General features: G+C 47.1%; 1 protein-coding gene across 1 annotated transcript in view; it reads right to left on the reverse strand.

The window, feature by feature from the left end:
• The window catches only part of ADGB (androglobin), a 435,925-nt gene extending 425,456 nt beyond the window's left edge, over window positions 1-10,469 (reverse strand). Inside the window, exon 1 of the mRNA XM_088474497.1 lies at window positions 10,396-10,469. Within this exon, the coding sequence (XP_088330623.1) occupies window positions 10,396-10,469 (74 nt within the window). The remainder of the gene's footprint in view (window positions 1-10,395) is intronic.
• Window positions 10,470-11,656: the final 1,187 nt, after the last annotated feature.

Consider the following 11,656-nt stretch of genomic DNA (forward strand, 5'->3'; position numbering starts at 1 on the left):
AAATATCCAGGTAAGGACTATATAACAAATTTTGGTATGTCAATCTTACCCCTTCAGACACCTCTCTCTGAAGTATCTGCAGTTTGATATATTGAAACAATGGAAAAAGCCAATTATTTTTCTGATATATGACGCTACATGACTTAAAATGGGTATACACTTGTCCAATCCTCTGGGGTTTCAACTCCAGACCAGACTGTTGACACAGACCTAATGGAGCCAAGGATGCAGATTAAACACCCTATATATATGCCTCTACACCAGTCCAGTCTGCAGTAGTTCTTAGAACAGCATCTGCTAGAACAATCTACTAAAAGGATTGTATCACATCACACACTCTTCCAATCTGTGACAGACTAGCTGCCATTCACAGGCAAAAGCGTAGCTATACTAGGTGCAGAAAGTGGGACTGCTATGGGGCCTAGGGTGCCACTGGGGCCCCGTCGTCTACCTGCACTAAGTTACACTGCCATCTCCAATTCCCCAACTCTTCTATTCTCACCAGTGTGCTGTTGCAGGGCATCTGGGCCCAGAGCTGATCTAAGCTACAGACATTTTTAGCTGCTGTCTGCATGCATTGTGATGTCACATGCAGGTCACAACCCTATATAAGGTATACCCAGTTACTAGCAGCCATTTTGTGGTGACATTTTGTCTTACATTGATACTCTGAGTAGTTATTGGTTTATTTAAGCGATTTTGGATTACGAGACATGGATGCAAATTCAACACCCAATATATGCCTCCACAACTATCCAATTTTTCAGTAGATCTCAGATCTGCTGAAATAATCTACTGAAAGGATTGTGTCACTATACAAACTCTACCAATCTTTGGCAGACCAGCTATCACTCACAGACAAGGCATAGAAGAGAATGGGGCTTCCACAGGGCCCAGGGCCCACACTGCCATCTCCTGAGTCCCGCCTTTGCTAGTCTCACCAGAGTGCTGCTGCAGGGCATCTACAGCAATCTCTAGCTGCTGCCTGCATGCATTGTGATGTCACAATGCAGGTTACAGGGATGCCCAGCTACTGGCAGCCATTTTGTGGTGACATTTTGTCCTACATTGATAATCTCTGAGTATTTTCTGCTTTATTTAAGTGACTTTGGATAACATCGTCCAATCCTGAACAGCTACATTTTCAGGAAAAGAATCTGACTAACATTTTCAGGTAACGACTATATAACAATTTTTTTTTAAAAAGGGGGTGGGAGGGTTAATGCTCTTTCTAGCCCAGGCCACCAAAAAAAAGTCTCATTACGGCTCTACTCTGTAAGTAATTCCTGCTTTATTTAAACGACTTTGGATAATGACCACTGATATGGATTTTGGATTACATCTTCCAATAAGGACACTGAATTACTTAAAATGGGTACACACTTCTTCAGTTCTCTGGGGATCCAACTCCAGACAAGACTGTTGACTCAATCCTACTGGAGACCTGGATGCACTTCCCCTGCACTAAGTTGCAATGCCATCTCCCGAGTCCCGGCTTTGCTAGTCTCATCAGAGTGCTGCTATAGGGCATCTGGGTCCAGAACTAATCTAAGCTACAGCCAATTGTAGCTGCTGCCTGCATGCATTGTGATGTCACAATGCAGGTCACAGTACTATAAAAGTGATGCCCACCTACTGGCAGCCATTTTGTGGTAACATTTTGCCCTACATTGATACTCTCTGAGTAATTCCTGCTTTATTTAAACGATTTTGGATTAAAAGACTTAAATTAACTTTGTATTACATCTTCCAATCTTAATAACATCGACAGGTACGGACTATATAACAAGTTTTGGCCTGTCACCCTTACCCCTTCAGACACCTCCCTCTATTTTATCTGCAGTTTGATATTTTGAAACAATGGATAAAGCAAATTATTAATCTGATATGACGCTGCATGATTTAAGATGATGGGTACACACTTGTCCAATCCTCTGGAGATCCAACTCCAGACCAGACTGGTGACACAATCCTACTGGTGACCTGGATGCAGATTCAACACCATATATATCCCTCCACACCTGTCCAATTTGCAGCAGATCTTAGAACTGCATCTGCTAGAATAATCTGCTGAAATGTGTGTGTCACCGTACATTACTCTTCCAATCTCTGGCAGACTAATTGCCACTCATAGGCAAAGGCTTAGCTATAGTATGTGCGGAGCATTGGGCTGCTACGGGGCTCAGACGGCCTCTGGGGCCCAGCCTTCTCCCTGCACCGTATTACACTGCCATCTCCTGAACCATAGTTTTTTCATTCTCACCAGAGTGCTGCTGCAGGGCATCTGGGTCCAGAGATAATCTAAACTACAGCCATCTCTAGCTGCTGCCTGCATGCATTGTGATGTCATAGCCCAGCTACTGGCAGCCATTTTCTGGTGCCGTTTTATCCTACATTGATAATCAATGAGTAATTCCTGCTTTATTTAAGCGATTTTGGATTATGACTGCTGATAAAGATTTTGGATTACATCGTCTAATAAAATCCTGAACAGCAACATTTTCAGAAAAAAAATCTGAATAAAATTTTTAGGTAACTACTATATAACAAATTTTTGAAAAAAGGGGGGGGAGGGCATGCTACTTTTGGCCCAGGGTACTAAAAGTCTTGTTACGGCTCTGCTCTCTGAGTAATTCCTGCTTTATTTAAACGACTTTGAATAACGACTACTGATATGGACTTTGGTTTACATCTTCCAATAAGGTCCTAAACAGACACAAAAGGGGAAGGCTGGCTGATGCACAAAAGGGGGAGGCTGTCTGATTGACACAAAAGGGGGAGACTTGCTCATTGGCACAAAAGGGGGAGACTTGCTCATTGGCACAAAAAGGGGAGGCTAGCTCATTGGCACAAAAAGGGGAGACTTGCTCATTGGCACAAAAAGGGGAGGCTTGCTCATTGGCACAAAACGGAGAGGCTGGTTGATTGGAACAAAATGGGGTGGCTGGCTGATTGGCACAAATTAGGTAGGCTGGCTCATTGGCACAAAAGGGGGAGGCTGATTGACACAGAGGAGGGATAGAGGCTGAGAGACACAGGGTGCAGATGGCTTAAGTGATGGGGCAGGGGGCAGGAAGGTGGAGAGACAAGGCAGGAGGCTGTAAAGAAAGAAGGCTGAAGAGACAAGGGGCAGGAGGCTAGAGGGGATACAGGGGTTAGTAAGTGACAGGAGACCAGTCTGGTTGAACCTCTGTTTTATGATGATGACATTGGTTATATTCCTACACAATCAGGCATTTTATGGACCATGTGATCTCCTACATGACTAGTGAATACCAACTGAAGACACCATATGAAAGCTGCAGCCAGGTGAGATTTATTATTTAATAACTGGGGCTGGCTGGTGGTACACTGTGGGCTGCCTCTGGGGACGGCTGGAAGCAGGGACAGATTTTCTGCAAGGCCATGGCCCTTGCTCCGGGGCCAAACACCCTATTTTGTTATGTGCGCCGTCAACATGCTCAGGAATATTATTGGTCTTGTAAATTCCCATGGGGGTGGTGGGGGCGCATTCTGACTGTTTGCACTGGGAGCCAGATTGTCTACAAACAGCCCTGGCCACAGGGCATCTTGGTCCAGAGCTAATCTAGGCTACAGCCACCTCTAGCTGCTGCCTGCATGCATTGTGATGTTAAAATGCAGGTCACAGTACTATAACTCCCTCTATTTTATCTGCAGTTTTATATTTTGAAACAATGGATAAAGCAAATTAGTTATCTGATATAAGGCTGCATGACTCAACATGGGTACACACTTGACCAATCCTCTGGGAATCCAACTCTAGACCATACTGTTGACACAATCCTACTGGAGACCTGTGTGCAGATTCAACACCCAATATATGCCTACACATCTGTCCAATTTGCAGCAGATCTTATATCTGCATTAGCTACAACAATCTACTGAAATGATTGTGTCACCGTACTTACTCTTTCCATACCTGGTAGACTAGTTTCCACACACAGACTAAGTCTTAGCTATAGTAGGTAAAGATAATTGGGCTGCTACGGGGCTCAAATGGCCTCTGGGGCCCGACCTTTTCCCTACACCGTATTACACTGCCATCTCCTGAGCCACAGCTTTTCCATTCTCACAAGAGTGCTGCTGCAGGGGATCTGGGCCCAGCGCTGCTCTAAGCTACAGTCATCTCCAGCTGCTGCCTTCATGTATTGTGATATCACAATGCAGGTCACAGCCCTATTTAAAGTATGCCCTCCTACTGGCAGCCATTTTGTGGTGACATTTTGTACTACATTGATACTGTCTGAGTAGTTCCTGCTTTATTTAAGTGACTTTGGATAACGACTACTGATATGGATTTTGGATTACATCTTCCAATAAGGTCCTGTACAGTAACATCATCAGAAAAAGAATCTGAATAGCATATTCAGGTAAGGACTATATAACAAATTTTCACTGATTTAGACTTTGTCTGCAGTTTTTAATTTTTTTATTTTGAAGCAATGGATAAAGCAAATTATCTGATTTAACGCTGAATGATTTAAGATGGGAATATACTTGTCCAATCGTCTGGGGATCCAACTCCAGACCAGACTGTTGATACAATTCTACTGGAGACCTGGACACAGATTCAAAACACAATATATGCTTCCACACCTGCACAATTTTGCAACAGATCTCAAATCATCATCTGCTGAAACAATTTACTAAAAGGATTGTGTTACTATACACTCTCTTACAATCTTTGGCAGACCAGCTGCCACTCAAAGGCAAGGGCGTAGCTATAGTAGGTGCAGAGAATGGGGTTGCTACAAGGCCGCCTCTGGACACACTCCCTGCACCGAGGTACACTGCCATCACCTGAGCACCGGATTTGCTATTTTTACCAGAGTGCTGTTGCAGGGCATCTGGGCCTAGAACTAATCTAAGCTACAGTCATCTCTAGCTGCTGTCTTCATTCAGTGTGATGTCATAATGCAGATCACGGCACTATATAAATGATGCCCAGCTACTGGCAGCCATTTTGTGGTGATGTTTTGTCCTACATTGACACTCTCTGAGTAGTTCCTGCTTTATTTAAACGATTTTGGATAACGACTGCTGATATGGCCTTTGGATTACATCATCTAATAAGGTCCAGAACTGCAACATCTTCAGAAAAAGAATCTGAATGACATTTTCAGGTAAAGATTATATAACAAATTTTGGTCTCTCACAATTACCCCTTCTGAAAACTCTCTCCATTTTATCTGCAGTTATGAAATTAGAAACAATGGATAAAGCAAATTATTAATCTGATATGACGCTGCTTGACTTAAGATAGCTACACACTTGTCCAATCCTCCGCGGATCAAACTTCAGTCCAGACTGTTGACACAATCCTACAGGAGAGCTGGACGCAGATTCAACACCCAATATATGCCACCACACCTGTCCAATTTTGCAGCAAATCTTAAGGGGCACATCTACTAGCAGACTGTGAAAAGACTGCACAACTACGACATTGTAATCATGGAGTCGTTTCACAGTCTGTGCTGTGCCTACACTGAACGATCAGTCATTCAATGTAGGCACCCTACCTCATCCCTGAACATGGGCAATCTGTCGTTATCGGCAGATTGACCAGCATGTTCAGGCGATGATAGTCAAAAACGACCAGCGGGAGCGTGCATTGCTGGTCGTTTTTGACATTTTCATGGCCGATTTGTGAACGATTAATTAACGATTGAATGATAACGATATCATTATCGTTCAATCCCTCATTTTCATCGGGTAGTGGAGACCTGCCTTTATATCTACATCTCCTAAAATAGTCTACTGAAAGGATTGTGTCACCGCACACTCTCTTCCAATCTGTGGCAGACCAGCTGGGACTCACAGGCAAAAGCATAGCTATAGTAGGACCCGAAAATGGGGCTGCTACGGGGCCTAGGCTGCCTCTGGGGCTCGGCTTTTACCTGCATCGAGTGACACTGACATCTCCTGAGCCCCAGCTTTTCTATTGCTGATCTAAGCTACAGCCATCTCTAGCTGCTGCCTGCATGCATTGTGAAGTCACCAGGGCCGGATGATAGGAGGGGCAGACGGGGCGGTCGTCCTGGGGCCCCCACGCCTTGGGGGCCCCCACACTGCCACAGATATTGACCGGAAGCTGGCCACTCACCCTGGCTGGCTCCCGACAGAATCACACAGACAAACAGCACACTGACAGTCAGCGTCAGGACACTGCTTGATGGACCTCTAGTGGTTGCCTCTAGAAGCCCCGCCCCCTTGTTGGCATATCCCCGCGGGTGCATGTGTAGGGGGTGGGGCCGGGTGCATGTGATGGGGTGGGTTCTAATGTAGTGAAGTGCCCGCCCCCATAAGAAAGCTGATCGCTCCTGCAGCTGCAACAGGTATGTAGCGTTCCCGCTAGGCTGTTTTAGCGGACCAAAGCACCCTGCCCTCCAGGAGGAGGGCAAAAAGCGCCCTGCCCTCACAGCCTGCGGGTGCCGTTCTCACCCGCGGGACGCAGTGTCCCGCGGGTGGAGAAACATGCGGTGTCGCGGTGACGTCCCGGTCACCGCCGGAGAATAGACGCCGGGCGCATGCGCCCGGCATCTATTCTCCCTTTCTGCAGCGCTTGGGAGCTGCCCGGCATGTCTGTAAGCGCCGGGCACGCCCCCAAGTATGACGAAAAGGGGACGCGTCTTATAGACACGCCCCCTTTTCATGACCACGCCCCCTTTTGGGTGCGCGCCTAAGGCGCGCGCATAAGGTTGCCCTCTCTAGCTCCGGCGCCCTGCCTGCCGCCAGAGCTAGAGTGAACACTAGGTATGTGTACCCCCTCTCTCCTGCTCCTTCCTTCTCTCGCTCTCCCCCTCTGTCCATTCCTTCCTCTCCCTCCATTCCCTTACTCCCCTCTCTGTCTCTCTCCTCCATCCCTCTCTCTCTATTCCCTGTCACTCTTCCACCTCTCTCTCTTTTCCCTCTCTCTGTCTCTCTTCCTCCCTCCCTGTCCTCCCTCTCTTCCATCCCTCTCTCTGTCTATACTGTGTCTATACTGTGTGTATATATATATATATATATATATATATATATTCATATAGAATATTAGATCATGGCCGCTATGCTGCCGGGAGTCGGTTCCCAGCAGTGTCACGGACATGATGTAGTATGCTGCGACTTTGCCAGTCAGTGGAGAGTCCAGAGAAGGTAAGGCTGGGTACACATTAAATGATGTGTACCCAGCGCAATGTCTCGTGCGGCGGGTCCTGGTATTGGCAAGTGCATACACACTTGCCCATGTCGGGAGCAACGGTGTAACAGCAGGGGCATGCTGCATTCAGCAGCATGGCCCCCGCTGATGATATTGCTCTTTGGACCTGCTTGCAGTTCCGACGGGCGACGTCAGCAACATAGTGGGTACACACTTGCTGATGTGGACGATATGTTGTGGGAACATGCAAATGCTAATCTTGGTCTTCCTTTTGTGCTCCACGGAGCAATGGAGTATGAAAGCAGTGAGGCGTCTGCTTTCAGGTTACGTGGTCTGTGCATTTGTGATGGAGTGTCACAACTCACAGATAGATAGTGGATGCTCTTTCGGGATTGACTAGAACCTAGTATTGAGGCATGGAGTCTATCGTGCCGGCTGTATTCACCAGGGACCCCCGCAAGGAGGTTTGGACTTAGCATGTGTCGTGGCTCTCAGACTAGGTTCCCTAATACAGGTGCTGATGAGCTATGGATAGGAGGAGAGTACAATGAAAACATACAGCGTAGTCGACAAGCTGGGTCAGAACCAAATGGACAATAGGGTACCAGGGAGCAGACGTATACAGGTCACGGAGGGACCAGACGTATGCAGGTCACCAAAATACCAAGCACAGCACCAAGGAGGAGACAGAGTCAGGTCACAAACAAAGCCAAGGGCAGAAATAGGAAGGGTATCACAGGTGAGAACTCTGGAGTCAGGTTTGGAAGTCTATACTCTGGGAGAGGAGTGCACTCAGAAGCTTCCTTATATAGGAGGAGGCTCGAAATTGGCGCCTCCTGTGTTGTCACCTGGAAGCATGTATGCCTCTTTAAAAACTATTACTGAGCTGCTGCACGGCCCTAAGGGATCCGCAGCCGCAATCCGGAAGCCACAGGGGAAGAGCTGAAGCGTGCCCTGGACGGCTGCATAGAAGGAACAGCCGTGTAAGACTTACAGCACTGGGCGCCGGGGACCTCCCGCTCGCTGCCCTGCAGACATAGCCCGACATCAGCGCTGCCAGACCTGGTACATGGATGCCGGGATCCGGCATGCTGTGACATGGAGATTATAAACACTACAACATTGACGCAACATCGGCCGCACCATCGACATTTGCGGTAACCTAGGGTCTACTGTGGCTACTCTCCTCTAATACAACTAAACATGCCCTCTGCAGCATTGTATTTGCGATTGGAACCGCCCAGGGTTCACAAACACCTTCTCAAGTGTGAACAATACGGCACACAATTGCGAATGGGATAGGACACTTTGGTTTGCTTAAGCGCAATAAGGGATTCCTGGAATTATCACATATGCGCAGTAGCAAAACATCGCTCAACTGTGTAAGTATCGGCACTGCGTCCATCTTTTAATCAGGCTTCTAATAAGCGGTATTGAGAAACAAGATGTTTGTTTTTGACACATAACACAGTATTACCTTTTATTTGTATGGTGCCACAAGGTTTTCACAGCACATTGAAGTTGCACAAGTCCAGAATAGTACAAACACTGACATAACTTACATATATACAGAATTACTTGTTCAAAAGTCATAAAAACATAAAAAATAATAGATTACAATATAAGGCAGTGGTTCTCAACCTAGAGTGTCAGGAGTACTTGAATGTTTTTTTAGTAATGGTGGGGTGGAACATCCAGGTGATAATTAGACACATAAGAAAAAAAAAGTGTACTATACAGTGAGGCCCCATGCCTCACTGTAGGACCCTGATTACAAAATTAAAATAAAATGAAAAAGTCTATCCCTGTATCTATGTAAAAGAAACGGATTAGGTAAAGGATCCCGGCGCACACAATACTTGTGCTCACAATCCTGACTGGTTTCAAATACCGACACCTGTAGGTAAGTATTCCTCCTACTCCTTACCCTACCCCTAAACCTAACCCTCCCCTACCTCCCGCAGCCTAACCCTCTCCCTTATTGCTTTGCAAATGTTGTGGGAAACAAATAATGCAAATGAGATGCCAGGGAGTACACAGGAAGAAAATGATTGGGAACCACTGATCTAGGGGATGGACAGACACAAGCAGGGAGAGGGAAATACAGATGGGGAAAGCAGAGGTTGGACAACTAAGAAGAGTTGGTAGGCTTGAGCGAAGAAGTGGAGGTGACTGATTGCGTGTGGAGGGCATTCTGGAGGTTGGCAGTGGCACGGGAGAGAAGGTGGTGGTAATAAGGGAGGAAAGGAGGCATGTATTAGCAGAGTGAAGTGGATGAAAGGGTGAGTGAGTGCAAATGAGGTATAATACAAGGTGTTACACTCGTTATTAGCCACAAAGTTTTTTACTAAAGTAATTGATGTCATTTAGTATATATAATGTAATAGAAACCCCTATTAAAAATCCTGCATTTGCCCCTGGACTTGTAATTCACAAGTGTATTACACTTGTCAACAGGGCCGTAACTAGGGTGGTGTGACATGTGCCACCGCACACAGAACCGTAGGACAGGGGGCGCTGCTCGGGCCTGTCAATTTTCTGTTTAGAATCATTCTCACTTGTAGTTTCCTTTTCTGTTATCTCTGGCATCTCCTGGCCTCCCCTATCTCCTCCCTGGTGGACTCCCCTTCCATCTGACCACCTACCCAAGCACCTTCAGTCCCATCCTCTTTTATTTAACTCACACATTTCAAAATACTGTCAAGTCATACCCAGGATTGGAATGTATCACCTCTAACATGGCAGTCAGACACCTTACACATGGAGCTATCTGCCCCTTTCTCAGGTGCGCGTCTAATGCCCTTATTTGAAATATGGGGGGGGGGGGGGGACACCAATGCACTTTCTGGCCCAGGGCACCAAAAAATCTAGTCAAGGCTCTGCTTGTCAAAATTGAGCCGTACAGAACAGAGACAAACAAACCCAGCCACCAACCCATACAAACTCTGCCCAGATCCTACCAAGAATGCCCACTTTTGGGGTGAAACTCTATTTATTCTCTCATAAGCTACACTAGTAGTAGCACAAATATGGGGGTGCTCCAATATCCCCCATATTGACTGTAAAATATGGCACATATGCGGAGGTGCTGCCGCTGGAGGACCCTCACAGCTTACTCCAGTACTCTTAACCAATTAGTAAAAGTCACCATATGATCATGTATATTAGTGTGTGGTGGATTCATTTAATGTACTGTACACACCACCACCCGCCATTCACTCCCTAGAGTCACTCACTCTCTTGGTGTTAGCCCAAACGAAGAGCTCATTCGGTGCGCGGACTCCTTCTTCTTAGTTTGCTTAGACGACATGGTAAAGGCTCAAGCTGTGTTGCGGTGCCGCAGCCGGTCACGGACCGGTTCACAGAACTGTGCAGTCAGTATAAGGAGCGGCGCGTCCCTCGGTTGCTAGGAGACGGCTTCTGCGCGCTCCCGATGCTGGATAGCTATGAATCGGGAGCGCGCGTCACAAGCCGAGCAGTGTGCTCCCCGATCACGTGGTGAGGCTGCAACTGGACAGTCAGATGTGTGATCCCTGCTGGGCTCCCTCCTATGTATACGTCATTTTGGTCTTGTTAGTAGGATTATGAAAAAGTTTACAGAGGAACATTAAATGCAAGTGTTTAAATATTATTTTGTGCGAGATTCGTTCTGCAGTTTTATGTCCTTGAAAATAGTTAAGGCCCTGCATCTGTTACATGATTACTGGGAGGACCATCCATACAGCTCAGATTATTTTCATTATAAATAAAAAGGCGTTGAGGAAGTTTATTGTGTTATACTTTAAGTACATGATTAACCTTCTCCTATCTCTTGGGGCTCTGTTTATCAATCATTTTTTTTCAGGGACGGACTGGGGCTGTAGATCAGCCCTGGAAGTGTACCCTGTGCGCGCACACTTGGAAAATGGATGTGGTTAAGTTTCACAGGGGTGTGCCGTGAGTCATGGGAGCCTGGCCTTGCGGCACGCCCCCGTCTCTTAGTATCCCAGCCAAGCAGAGCACCGGGAGGCGGTGCTGCTCGGCAAGAATTACCGGCCCATCATGTACACCAGGTGCTGCACTGCCGCCGCCCCTTCCCTCCCCCTGAGCTCATACCATGAACACTGGCAGGAGGGTTGTGGGTGGGGACACCGCCGCAGTCCGGAAGGTGGCTTCCGCCCTGTGCAGCGGCAGTCGCACTCTTCGAGCCAGCCCTGAGGCCATTGGCCCTTCTGGCATTTGCCAGGTGATCAGTCCGGCTCTGATCTTTTTACTAAGGCGTTTTCACACCCTTTTCACGTTATTTTAGTTTTGGCTAAATGTATGAAAGGCATAGATGCCGACATTCTGGCTGGCCCTTTCGGGAGTTTGTGGGCAGAGCGTGGGCGCAGTCACACAATCACGTATATTTTTACCCGCTACACAATGCCGAGATTTACGGCATTGTGCAGCAGGGGGCGGGGCTAAAAGTACGCGATTTGGTGTGAATCGAGTCACTGCCACCCCCCCCTCCCGCTG

Source organism: Taudactylus pleione, unplaced genomic scaffold (genome assembly GCF_031769625.1).
Source record: "Taudactylus pleione unplaced genomic scaffold, aTauple2 ptg000154l, whole genome shotgun sequence".
NCBI lineage: Eukaryota > Metazoa > Chordata > Amphibia > Anura > Myobatrachidae > Taudactylus > Taudactylus pleione.